Below are 13,694 nucleotides of genomic sequence, written 5' to 3'. Positions count from 1 at the left end.
CTATACTTATCTTCGGGTGCCCACTTAGTCAGAAGAACAATGGCCATTGTTCGGATCTGAGGCTGTTGGGTTTGAAGAGATAACAGGAGTACAGCTAAGGTCGTCCGTCTGGTAGCGAGCGTTGACCTTGAACTTACTTGCCTCTGGTGATGCTTGTGGATGTGTCTCTCCTCTTGAGAGCCGAATCCAAGAGAGTCAATCTTTGTCGTGAGTTCCTTCTTATACTTGGATGAGCTTTGCGCACTTTTAGGCGGGCCTTAAACTTGGTCCCAATTAATTGGGCAGCTTCTTGATCATTGTCATCGATCTAAACCAATAAAGGGATGGGTGCCCTGATGGCTGGGCATTTCCTAGGTGGCCATTGGCCTTGCTTTGTTTGTGTCTTTCGGTTGGGGTACTGGCGCTGGGATGTCTGCGACATTATCGGCTACCTGAGTATTAGTCCTTTGTTCCTCGGAGATGGGCCATCAATATGTTAACCGACCCAGAGTTTCGATTCCGTCTGCTGACTGCTTCCCAAATATACATTCAGGCTCTGTGCCTGCTTGTTGCTTAGTATCCCTGAACATTTCCCTAGAGTCTCTGTGAGCGTCCATTTTATATTCTGAAAGTGGCCATCCCAGATGGCTACAACTTCACGGTGTCTGTGCTTTGCAATTTAGGATATGTTGCAGCCCAAAAGCAGTCTGTGGCATAAAAGTTGAATGTTACAGCCACCTCACCTTGAATTATGGTGTTGTTTGCCGATGGTCTCCTTGGTGTTGGAAAGGCACCTGAGACATTGCTCCCAAATAAAGTTTATGTAGAAGTGCCTCCTTAAGACTCATTGTCAGCATGACCTTCTGTGCACTGCTCTCCTCCACTTTCTCAATTGGAATAAATTTGCAATTTAGCTGATATCTTCCCAAAGACTATAAATGACCACTGGCATTCAAAGAAAATCAGAAATTGTATGGCTGGATAAAATTATCCAGGGACAGAACAATTTTTAGCAAGTCTAACCAGGTTCTGCAAGGTTAATAGTAACCTCTCTGAAAAGTCCATCCAGGGTTTAGGAACAATATAATCTTACTATTAAAACAGAAAATACTGGAAATACTCAGCAGATCAAGCAGCATCTGTGGAGAGAGAAATAATATTTCAAGTAGAAAATTATATGCTTTTAGGAAAAAAATTAGGGATTTAAAACTATTTAAGAACAGTTTATTATTCTTAGCCTTTGAGCCTATACATGCAATTCAATACCCAAGTGTCTCAGCTAATTTATCAACTAGTCAGGTATGCCAACTAGTTATTAAGTAATAGGTACCTGGTACCGGATTTTTGTTTGCACTGAAATGCCATGTGAATTTAAACCAATCTTGTAATCCACATTGGTTTACAGCTCATTAACCTCCATACAGTTCAAGCATACCAGCACAGTTGATCTGCCAAACTGAATTTAAGAAGTTTTTCAAAATGAGTAATGAAGGATCAATGGGGTTACACAATCCTTGCACTTATTGCACAGATAACCTGCAGAAGGATGAGCGTTGCAAATCACTGGGGCTCAGAGCTCTTGACATGAATTCACCAGAGATGGGTTCCAATTAAAGAGGGTAGAACTACTTAAGAAAAGCACTCAAGAGAAATATGGTAGGAGAGAAATTCTCTCATTACATGACTATAAAACAGTCAAAGATACAACTAGATGGGCAAAGAGACTGGGGAGTATGGTGGCATGGTCCAAACATACTGAATTGGTAGGCTCCAACTGAAAAAGTTTGAAAACCACTGAAAGAAGTGTGTAGCGAGCGGGAACTGCTGCAAGCTATCTGGCGCTCAGCCCGGCGAGACCGGCAGCGCAATACAACACTAATTGGTGCACTTAAGGAAGCTCCACCAGCTTCACGCTGCAAATGAAGGCTCGCCAGCCAATTCGCTGGGACCGCGCTCGCCAGCCCCCCGCTAACAAGGCTGTCATGATATTCAAACACACACATCATGATAGACACACCAACAGACAAATCAGAACACACAACACCACAACCAATGACAGAAAGATATAAAAGCACAGACACGACCCCCGGTGGTCAGTTATTAGCTGCAGAGGAGAACCAGGACACATCTATTGCCAAACACACTCAGGGAGACAGCACGTGCAGAGTATCCAGAACGAACTGTATTATAAGAGTTATAATAAAATAGAGTTGTACCACATACAACTGTGTTGGCTCATCTGTGCACCAGAGCACCCAACACCACATGGTACAGGAGTGGATCGATACCTGCCGGCATACCTCAGTGTACAGAGACAACCAGCAGTGCCCAGGCATGATGTACGAGCTCCCGGTTCCGCAGGCGCTCCAGTGCGACGGCGACCTCCACGAAAACTGGCGGCGATTCCGGCAAAATTTCGAATTGTTCCTGGTGGCAGCTGAACTCAAAGACCTGGATGATAGGGAAAAAATTGAATTTCTCCTCACCGTCGCCGGTGCAAGGGCAAGAGAAATGTTCAGAAGGTTCAGGTTCTTCAGGAGGCAGCAAAGGTACGATTACCAGGCAGTCCTGGGCAAATTCTCCAAGTACTGTGAAGAATACGCAATCCAATGGGCACTTAAAGGTAAGAAAAGCTGCAGTACTCACCTCGTGGCTGGGATCCCGGAGCCCGAAATCCCGGGCCTGAGAAAAGGCTGGGTCGAGGTCGGCGGCCATCTTGCTAAAGGTATAACGCTAGCACAGTTGCGCGAGAAGTGCGCAGAACCGGAAGTTTCGTTTGCGCATGCGCGAGATGCTGCGCATGCGCAGTCAAGAAAACGGCCATCGGTAAAGGAACAGCGATCTGAGCATGCGCAGTCGCTTCCTACGTGCTACATACCGAGCATCAGGATGTCAGAGGCCCCAGACTGCACCAATTTAAAAGGGAAATGTCCCAAATCCAATTTAAAAGGGAAACGTCCCAAATCAAAAAAACAAAAATCTGTTAAAGCTGTAAAACAACCTTCCCTCACCTGGAATGACAGCACAGTGCCGCAAATTGACCCAGGAGATGAATTTGACCTCCGAAGAACCCTCCGACAAGCAGTTACCTACGCACAAGCCGATGATTCCGACCTTGAATACTTCGATGACGATTTTTACAGGGTTTCCGGACCTCGCGAGCCCAATGATAGCTCCGTGGTCCTATATGACTATGACTCGGACGAACCTTTCGTGTTGCACATTGGCGGCCCCCACATTGAATCCGACGCAGATGCGGATTCATTTTTCGGATTTGAGGATCTTCAATCCAGCAGATATGACGTTCCAACTTATCAGTACCGGATGATGCTGCAGCCTGACATTAACAGACAGGGAGCGGTGCAAGCACACGGAGAGTGCCCTGCTGCCACACAGAGCGTGGTCCACGTCCCGCTCAACGTTCCCGACTCTCTGAAAGAAGACATGCAAGACTCCAGAATGCTGTCCTCGCATGAACCAGAAGTGACTCCAGTGTCACAAGCTTCCACAGCAAGCTCGTGGACAGACTCCACAATTGCAGAAATGCAAGACTCCAGAGCGCAGTCCTTGCACGGACAAGAAGTGACTCCAGTGTCACAAGCCTCCACAGAGAGCTCGTGGACAGCCTCCACGATAGAAGCAACGCAAGACTCCAGAGCGCAGTCCTTGCACGAACAAGAAGTGACTCCAGTGTCACAAGCCTCCACAGAGAGCTCGTGGACGGACTCCACGATGGAAGGAACGCAAGACTCCAGAGCGCAGTCCTTGCAGGAACAAGACCATGAGGGTCTAGCAACCTCTCCTGACCAACCAGCGGCAGACGATGCAAGTCTGCCATGCTCACGTGAACAACAAGAAGGCTATAACAGCCTACCATGCTCCACTACACAGCAGCATGACCATGACGGTCTCTCATGCTACAATGAAGGGCACAGCGCTGAAGACTGTTCAAGCCCAACTGAAGACAAGCCAAAGGAATCGCCTCGTCCAAGCCCGAAGAAAAAAAGGTTTATGCGCTGACCTTCAGGATCATTGTAGCCGAACAGAGATTAATAATGCTGCACGGCCACAGAAGGATGCTGAGGATTTGCTAACGAAATTAATTGAATGTTTAACTTGCAAGGAGCAGACTGAGAATTGCCAGTGTTTTAGTACGGATCGAAAAAATGGACAAGACATTGATCCTCAGGTAATGGAAATAACACAACCTGAATCATATCTACAGCAGGGACAAATGTCTCCCTTCAACACAATGCCGCAAAATCCCAACTTCGGAGACCAGCAGTTAGTCAGTAATGACTCTTCAAACCTGGAGGGGAACATTAATTGCATTGAACCTATACACACTCCACTGATTATTGAGCAGAACATTGGAGCAAGAATCCTGAGGACACCGACATCGAGTAGCCAGATAACGAATTTAAAACCCACAGCAGTTTCAAGTGAACCAAGTGTGCTTTCCACTAATGGTGAAGATGCAGATAAGGTCGACCCGATTATCCATTGTACCACACTAACCCCAGTGATTAAGCAGTTATGTATGGGGAGTATAATGTGGGCAATTGAGAACAGTAAAAGAGAGACTGTGACCATGCCAGTCCCAGCAAAATCAGACCCAGAGACCATGAAGGCATGTACATTAAACAAAGTTACATATGAGGTACCTGAGAAGAAAAGTGAAACGGAATGTTCTTTGGAAAATGGTACAATGTCGATAGAAACAGTGGATCCTATATTAGAGACCATACATATGGGAGAATTTGGGGGTAATAAACAAGGTTCTGCAATGTCTGGGGGAAGATTTAAAGTTCCAAAGAAGAAAAGCCCAAATGAAGGACAATGGCAAGACAATGACAGTCCACCGACATGGTGTGCACCACCAGATGAAAACTCTGACAATTTACCCAACCCTAGTGAACAGCAAGCTGCTAATGACGATCTATCCACGGGATGTGAGACGAGTGACGACAGCATCCCACTTCCCATGCAAAAGGTGCAAGGTGACAGACCTCGCCTAGTGCGTACCGAGGCACTCGACGATCACGGTGGGACCACTGACGACTGCGGTGGCGGCGCACCGCTTCCACCCTCGATGGCTCGAGCCTCTCCACTGGTTGGTGCATTCCTGCATGTTCCGACTCCAGAAGTGCAGCTTCAGGGAATCTCGGCTGCCTCCAGTGAACCTGTTGGGACTCCGGACGGGGGGCATCGACTGAAGGCAGACCGGACTCCAGATGGGGAGCAGCCAAGCGCCGACTCTGATTTGCGCACGCCAGACCTTGCTCCGGACGGGCGGTGTCGCGGCCTCGGTGATGGCACGCTCAGGGTGACGGCAGATGCCACGGCGACAGGGAATGGATCGCGTGGCAGTCCCACTGGGTCGGCAGTGGCAACCAGCACCGGCGGTCCAAGATGGACACACCAATTCGCGCCATCGCCAGACGTTGATGCGAGCAACGATTCTCTCTCCAAGGCGACATGCTTCGACGTTTCTCTGCGGAGTCGCCCTTCCGGCACAGCAGGTGGCCGGAACCAGCGTACACGGTCTCGGCCAACTTCCACATCTGGCACAGTCATCGCCTTGCATGATATTAGTGATGGTGCTACTTCGATGGCAACGACCCATCGGCTACAAGATGCCGTCCACCACAAACATAAAAAGAAAACAGACTCCACCTTGTTCCTGGCATGCAGGGCGGATGGATTGGTGCGTAGGCGCAATCAGCGGGCTTTGTGCCGCCTTCCACGCTCGCAACTGCACCGTACGCACACGCCGGATCCTCCACTGGTTCCCAAGGATGACTTCGTGGAGATGCCACGGATCATGCCCCTTCCATCGCCACCAGAACCAAACCACAGCCAGGGCACCACTAACAAAGATGTTGAATGTTATATTTGCACGAATGAAAAAACCAAGCACTGCACGAAGTACAACAAATGGTAAAGTAGAGACTTCGGCAACAGCATCACCTCCAACAGTCCAAGGTGAACCAGTGTGACCCCAAATCTCCACAGCTGAACCGGCTTGAGGACCAGCCCATTCTTGAGGCGGTCACCCATTAGACTGGACTTATAACGCTGTTCATACGTTCAAAAAGTCAAACACTTCTGTATTATAACCTGTTGTTGTTTATTGTTCCAGATATCGTCTGACCGGACCAATGTTCAAGTTTTTTTTTCTCTCGCATCCAAGTTTTGTTATGGTACAACTTTGTTAGTGTGACGCACCCGACATCGCCCCATGTAAATAGTTACGTCATAAACACACGCTGTACACAACACAAACACACACTCTTAGATGCACTCACGACACAATTATATTTATAACCACGTAGGCACTTATCTTTGTAAAAAGGGGGGATGTCATGATATTCAAACACACACATCATGATAGACACACCAACAGACAAATCAGAACACACAACACCACAACCAATGACAGAAAGATATAAAAGCACAGACACGACCCCCGGTGGTCAGTTATTAGCTGCAGAGGAGAACCAGGACACATCTATTGCCAAACACACTCAGGGAGACAGCACGTGCAGAGTATCCAGAACGAACTGTATTATAAGAGTTATAATAAAATAGAGTTGTACCACATACAACTGTGTTGGCTCATCTGTGCACCAGAGCACCCAACACCACAAAGGCCATGCAGCACTTAGACAGCTCTTGCACAGCCAGCCCCACTCAGCTTGCTGCCATGGCGCCGAGATGACTGGCTCCCAGAGTTTGAGATGCAGACCTTTGGAGGCTCAAAGATGTGGTTGAGGCCAGGAGGGATCTCCTGTTACCCTGAGGGTTCAAAGGGTGAGCCACAGAGCAGCCAGTGCGCCTGGGATGAAGTGCAGTGGCCGTCAGCTTGGGCAGTGTGACCAGGAGGACAGGCCTCCAGTGCCACAAATAGGTCAACCTACACCTGGCAGCATGCAAGTTGCCAACCCCTCCCGAAACCTTCCTACCTCCCTGTGAACCACCAACGCCCCAACTCTTCCTCTCCATCCTCTCTCCCCGACGGAGGCCTCTGTGCCCCCACAGTAGAAGTGGTTCCGCTGCCGTCGAGAGAGGTCCCAGACTGGCAATGCCATGCCGGACAAATCTCATGACCTTCAAGGAACTGTCCCTGGGGCTTATGGGGATGGCAGAGGACAGATCTGTCACCAACCCGGATGTTGGCACACGCCCCAGAGGTGAAAATCCACCGGGCCCTTTCCGGATGGACTGCCACACGTGAGTTTTTATTGCCATGCTGAATGACCTATCCCTCCCACTGATTACGTGTCCATTCACTACAGGACCTCCAGCTGACGCCACCGGCCCATCCGGGGTGGTCTATTCCCCCCCCCTCCCCCCACACCCCCATCACCCCCCAAGAGTTCTAGAGGCTACGGGTGCAGGAGATAGCGAAGGCAATGCATGGCACTGAGGCCAACACTGCTAGGGTGGTGACCGCAGTGGAAAGCCTGGTGCACGACGCGACAGCATTAGTGGAGGTGAACAAGGCATGGCACAGTCAGTGACTGCCATGGCCGAGGGCCTCATTAGATGTCCGACTCGTTGGGGGATGTGACCCAGTACCAGGCGGACCTTGACGAGGATCTGCGGGATATGTCCCGGTCTCAGATGCTAGGCAATGAACATGCTACGTGGCCCGTCCACTCACGTGGATGCACTTGGGATGTGTGAAGTGCCCACTTAACTACGATTGCCAATTCTCTATTAGCAATAGCCTTCAGCTGCATGGCCAAGGATTCTGCGGTCAGTGGGAGTTATGGGTGAATGCTGGGGCAGACAGACAGGTCTAGGGTGGCCCCAGGAACAGGTGTACACAATCCAGCAATTGGCATGGAGGACCCGTGCACGGTTGCCCCCCCTGCCCCAGCTCCGATACCGCCAGCCCCCACCCCCCCAGCCCTGATACCCCCATGGCTGACGACCTCAACGAGGCTGCACCCCCACCCTCTCCGAGCACAGGGCCAGCAAGTCCAGTGTTCCCGGGCTCATTACCTGTGAGCGAAGATGGCTACTCACCTCCTAGGGTCCCCACAGCAACCCTTCAGCCAGGTTCACGTTTTTCCAAAAGGAGTACTAATCAGCGCCAGCATGACCACTTGCTGGAGAGGCGGCTGGATCACGAGAGGCCGTTGGATATGGGATGGCTCTCGTTAATTGTATGGAAATAGAGTTTAAATGGTGATTAATGGTTTCTCGCCACGTTATGGCAGGATTCCGGTTTTGCCTACGGTAGCAGGCCGGCTGTATAGCAAACAGTTTGGCGCCCAGCGCGGTTCTCGTATTTGGCCTCCCCCGCTATTCACCAGCTTCATCGCGCTCTCGCTCAAGCTCAACGAGGTCACTGAATTGCGCATGTTCTTGACTCCTTTTCTCTATCTTACTGTCAGTGATTCATGCTCTTGTACAGTACAACAGATGCTGATACTCATCCGGTACTCCAACTGAATAGTTGACCTTCATAAAAAAGCCTAGCCAGTTAATGCCAAGAGGCCACCTGAACACAGGCAACAGAAGTGGCCTCTACACCAAGCCTAATCTGGACATCCACATGCACACTTCCATCACTAGAAAGAGAGCCGGAGTACAAACACTACAGATTTTCTTTTTCCTCTTCCTAATTTTGGCAAACAGAGACTAATTTCACTGACAACATGTTCAACTGTACTCAATAACATATTATTTATTTCCAGAAGGCATTCGACAAGGTGCCACACAGAAGCCTGTTGCATAAAATAAGGGTGCACGGTGTTACGGGCAATGTATTACCATGGACAAAGGATTGGTTAACTAACAGGAAGCAAAGAGTGGGGATAAATGGGTGTTTTTCTGGTTGGCAATCAGTGGTTAGTGGTGTGCCTCAGAGATCAGTGTTAGGGCTGCAATTGTTTACAATTCAAATTGATGATTTGGAGTTGGGGACTACATGTAATGTGTCAAAGTTCACAGATGACACTAAGATTAGGGGTAGAGTAAGTGCGCAGAGGACGGGGGCGGCATGTGGCGCAGTGATTAGCACTGGGACTACGGTGCTGAGGACCCGGGTTCGAATCCCGGCCCTGGGTCACTGTCCGTGTGGAGCTCGCACATTCTCCCAGTGTCTGCGTGAGTTTCACCTACACAACCCAAAGATGTGCAGATTAGGTTGATTGGCCACACTAAATTGCCCCTTAATTGGAACAAAGAATAATTGCGTGCTCTAAATTTATTTTTTTTAAAGTGTGCTGAGGTCACTAAAAGTCTGCGTAGGGAGATAGATAGTTAAGTGAGTGGGCAAGGGTCTGGCAGGTGGAGTACAATGTTGGTAAATGTGAGGTCATCCATTTTGGTAGGAATAACAACAAAATGGACTATTATTTCAATGGTAAAAAATTACAGTATGCTGCTGTGCAGTGGGACCTGGGTGACCTTGTGCATGAATCGCAAAAAGTTGGTTTGCAGGTTCAGCAGGTAATTAAGGCGGCAAATGGAATTTTGTCCTTCATTGCTAGGAAGGATGGAGTTTTAAAACAGGGATGTTGCGTTGCAGCTCTATAAGGTTCTGGTGAAGCCACAGCTGGAGTACTGAGTACAGTTTTGGTCTCCTTATTTGAGAAAGCTTGGTGTTGAATCTAGAACTAAGGGGCATCACCTCAAAAGAACAAAGAAAAGTACAGCACAGGAACGGGCCCTTCGGCCCTCCAGGCCCATGCCGACGACGCTGCCCGGCTAAACTATAATCTTCTACACTTCCTGGGTCCATATCCCTCTCTTCCCATCCTATTCATGTATTTGTCAAGATGCCCCTTAAATGTCACTATCGTCCCTGCTTCCACCACCTCCTCCGGCAGCGAGTTCCAGGCACCCACTACCCTCTGTGTAAAAAAAACTTGCCTCGTACATCTCCTCTAAACCTTGCCCCTCGCACCTTAAACCTATGCCTCAAAATAAGGGGGAGCAGATTTAGATGAGTTGAGGAGGAACTTCTTCACCCAATGGGTTGTAAATCTGTGGAATTCTCTGTCCAGTGAAGCAGTTGAGGCTACCTCGTTGGATGTTTTTCAGGCAAAGATAGATAGATTTTTGAACAGTAAAGGAATTAGGGGTTAAATCCACAAAAAGATCAGCCATGATCTTATTGAATGGCAGAGCTGGCTCAAAGGGTCGGATGGTCTACTCCTGCTCCTAGTTTTTATGTTCTTATTATCAACTTAGCCAGAGACAATGGGACAAATTCATTTTTCGTATTATGGTTTATTAAAGCCATAGGTACTTTGGTGCTGCAATTGGAATAAATACTTTAGTTTGCAATGAAGACTGACCAACACTGTTTATGCTAGGATACTTCAGCTTGACAATATTTCTCTTATTTTTTGATAAAATGTAATAGTTTGCCCATTCCTGAATTAATCTAGATTTGTGAATAAGCATTTTTGCAGATCATAAAATTGTTAATTGAGGAATGCACATTCTGTTGCTCAAAGTAAAAGCAAATACATGTTTAAAAATCAAACCTGAAAGAGTCGTTTTTGAGGAGCAGAGAGTTCAAAACAGCAATCCTTCTTTGCATCTTTCCTTATGATAGTTGTCAGCTGGACTGTGTAACCATCTATGGAAAAATCCCCTTTCTGCTGCTTATCTGCAAAGATGTTAAATAAACAAAAATTTTATATATTTTATCCATATGAAGATATCAAATCAGTTTGGATTACAAAGAACAGCAACGGGCCAAAATATTAGGTTAATATTTCAGTTTTATCTTAAAACAGCTTTCAAAAATTGTTTCCTAGATGTGGGAAACATCAACAAAGCAACATTTAGCACCCATTCCTAACTGCCCTGAGGGTATCGAGAGTCAATCACGTGTTTAGGGAAACTTACAGGTAGTGTTCCCTTGTATCTATTGCCTTTGTCCTTCTAGGTGGTACAGGTCGCAGGTTTGTTGTTGTTGAAGGTGGCTTGCCAAGTTGCTGCAGTGTATCTTGTAGATGGCACATGTTGCATTAGTGGTGGAGACAGTGAATTTTTAAGTTGGTGGATGGGGTGCCAATTAAGCGGGCGGTTTATCCTGGATGATGTGAAGTTTCTCGAGTGCTGTAGGAACTGCACTCATCCAGCAAGTTGATAGTATTCCATCATACTCCTGTCTTGTGCCTTGTACTTGGACAGACTTTGGGTAGTCAGGAAGCGAATTACTTGCCATATACATCAGGCCCTGACCTTCCCTGTAGCCCTAGTATTTATATGGATGGTCCAGTTAAGTTTCTGGTCAATGGACAGCCCAAGAATGCTGGAGAGAGTTTAACGATGGTAATGCCATTGAATGTCATGGGGAGGTGGTTAGAGTTGCTCTTCTTCAAGATGGGCATTGCCTGGCACTAGTGCAGCATGAATATTACTTGCCACTAATCAGCACAAGCCTGAATGTTAGCCAGGTCATGCTGCATTTGGACACGGACTGTTTCAGTATCTGAGGAATCACAAATGGTACTGAGCTTTGTACAATCACCAGTGAACGTCATTACTTCAGATCTTATGATGTAGGGAAGGTCACTGATGAAGCAGGTGAAGATGGTTGTGCCTAGGACCGGACCCTGAGGAACTCCTGCAGCAATGTCCCAGGACTGAAATGATTAGTTTCCTACTCAACAACCAACATCGCAACCATCTTCCTTTAAGCTAGGCATGACTCTAACTAATGGAAAGCTTTTCCCTGATAGGCAGTGACTTCAATTTTGCAAGGAATCCTTGATGCCATACATGGTCAAATGCTGCCTGGATGTCATTTACTAATTTCTGGAATTTGGTTCAGAGATCTGGAATCAGAAAGCTTGGATAAACTATGATTGTTTTCAGTGGAACGACGGAGTATGAGGGGGGACCTGATTGAGGTTTACAAATTGAGCGGCATGGACAGAGTAGATGGTCAGACATTTTTTCCCAGGGAAGAAAAGTCAATTACTAGAGGACACAGGTTTAAGGTGCAAGGGAGAAGTTTAGAGGAGATGCACGAGACAGATTTTTTTACAAAGAGGGTGGCAAGTGCCTGGAACGCGTTGCCGGGTGAGGTGGTGGAAGCAGATGTGATACTGATGTTTTAAGAGGGATCTTGACGAATACATGAATAGGATGGGAATCGAGGGATACAGACCCCAGAAGTGCAGAAGGTTTTACTTTAGACAGACATCATGATCGGCGCAAGCTTGTAGGGCCGAAATATTGTTCTCTGTTCTTGTTTTTTGTCCATAGAACATAGAACAATACAGCGCAGTACAGGCCCTTCGGCCCACGATGTTGCACCGAAACAAAAGCCATCTAACCTACACTATGCCATTATCATCCATATGTTTATCCAATAAACTTTTAAATGCCCTCAATGTTGGCGAGTTCACTACTGTAGCAGGTAGGGCATTCCACGGCCTCACTACTCTTTGCGTAAAGAACCTACCTCTGACCTCTGTCCTATATCTATTACCCCTCAGTTTAAAGTTATGTCCCCTCGTGCCAGCCATTTCCATCCGCGGGAGAAGGCTCTCACTGTCCACCCTATCCAACCCCCTGATCATTTTGTATGCCTCTATTAAGTCTCCTCTTAACCTTCTTCTCTCCAACGAAAACAACCTCAAGTCCATCAGCCTTTCCTCATAAGATTTTCCCTCCATACCAGGCAACATCCTGGTAAATCTCCTCTGCACCCGCTCCAAAGCCTCCACGTCCTTCCTATAATGCGGTGACCAGAACTGTACGCAATACTCCAAATGCGGCCGTACCAGAGTTCTGTACAGCTGCAACATGACCTCCTGACTCCGGAACTCAATCCCTCTACCAATAAAGGCCAACACTCCATAGGCCTTCTTCACAACCCTATCAACCTGGGTGGCAACTTTCAGGGATCTATGTACATGGACACCTAGATCCCTCTGCTCATCCACACTTTCAAGAACTTTACCATTAGCCAAATATTCCGCATTCCTGTTATTCCTTCCAAAGTGAATCACCTCACACTTCTCTACATTAAACTCCATTTGCCACCTCTCAGCCCAGCTCTGCGGCTTATCTATATCCCTCTGTAACCTGCTACATCCTTCCACACTATCGACAACACCACCGACTTTAGTATCGTCTGCAAATTTACTCACCCACCCTTCTGCGCCTTCCTCTAGGTCATTGATAAAAATGACAAACAGCAACGGCCCCAGAACAGATCCTTGTGGTACTCCACTTGTGACTGTACTCCATTCTGAACATTTCCCATCAACCACCACCCTCTGTCTTCTTTCAGCTAGCCAATTTCTGATCCACATCTCTAAATCACCCTCAATCCCCAGCCTCCGTATTTTCTGCAATAGCCTACCGTGGGGAACCTTATCAAACGCTCTACCCTCATCTACCTGTTCAGTCACCTTCTCAAAGAACTCAATAAGGTTTGTGAGGCATGACCTACCCTTCACAAAGCCATGCTGACTATCCCTGATCATATTATTCCTATCTAGATGATTATAAATCTTGTCTCTTATAATCCCCTCCAAGACTTTACCCACTACAGACGTGAGGCTCACCGGTCTATAGTTGCCGGGGTTGTCTCTGCTCCCCTTTTTGAACAAAGGGACCACATTTGCTGTCCTCCAGTCCTCTGGCACTATTCCTGTAGCCAATGATGACATAAAAATCAAAGCCAAAGGTCCAGCAATCTCTTCCCTGGCCTCCCAGAGAATCCTAGG

General features: G+C 47.6%; 1 protein-coding gene across 7 annotated transcripts in view; it reads right to left on the bottom strand.

The window, feature by feature from the left end:
• Positions 1-13,694, bottom strand: part of skap2 (src kinase associated phosphoprotein 2) — a 1,200,731-nt gene that overhangs the window by 271,712 nt on the left and 915,325 nt on the right. For all 7 annotated transcript variants that reach the window (XM_072509431.1, XM_072509435.1, XM_072509432.1 and 4 more), the window contains exon 7: positions 10,488-10,612. In XM_072509431.1, coding sequence (XP_072365532.1) covers positions 10,488-10,612 — 125 coding nt within the window. The remainder of the gene's footprint in view (positions 1-10,487; positions 10,613-13,694) is intronic.

The sequence above is a fragment of the Scyliorhinus torazame genome, chromosome 6, assembly GCF_047496885.1.
Source record: "Scyliorhinus torazame isolate Kashiwa2021f chromosome 6, sScyTor2.1, whole genome shotgun sequence".
NCBI lineage: Eukaryota > Metazoa > Chordata > Chondrichthyes > Carcharhiniformes > Scyliorhinidae > Scyliorhinus > Scyliorhinus torazame.
This window is presented reverse-complemented; position numbering and strand designations above follow the sequence as displayed.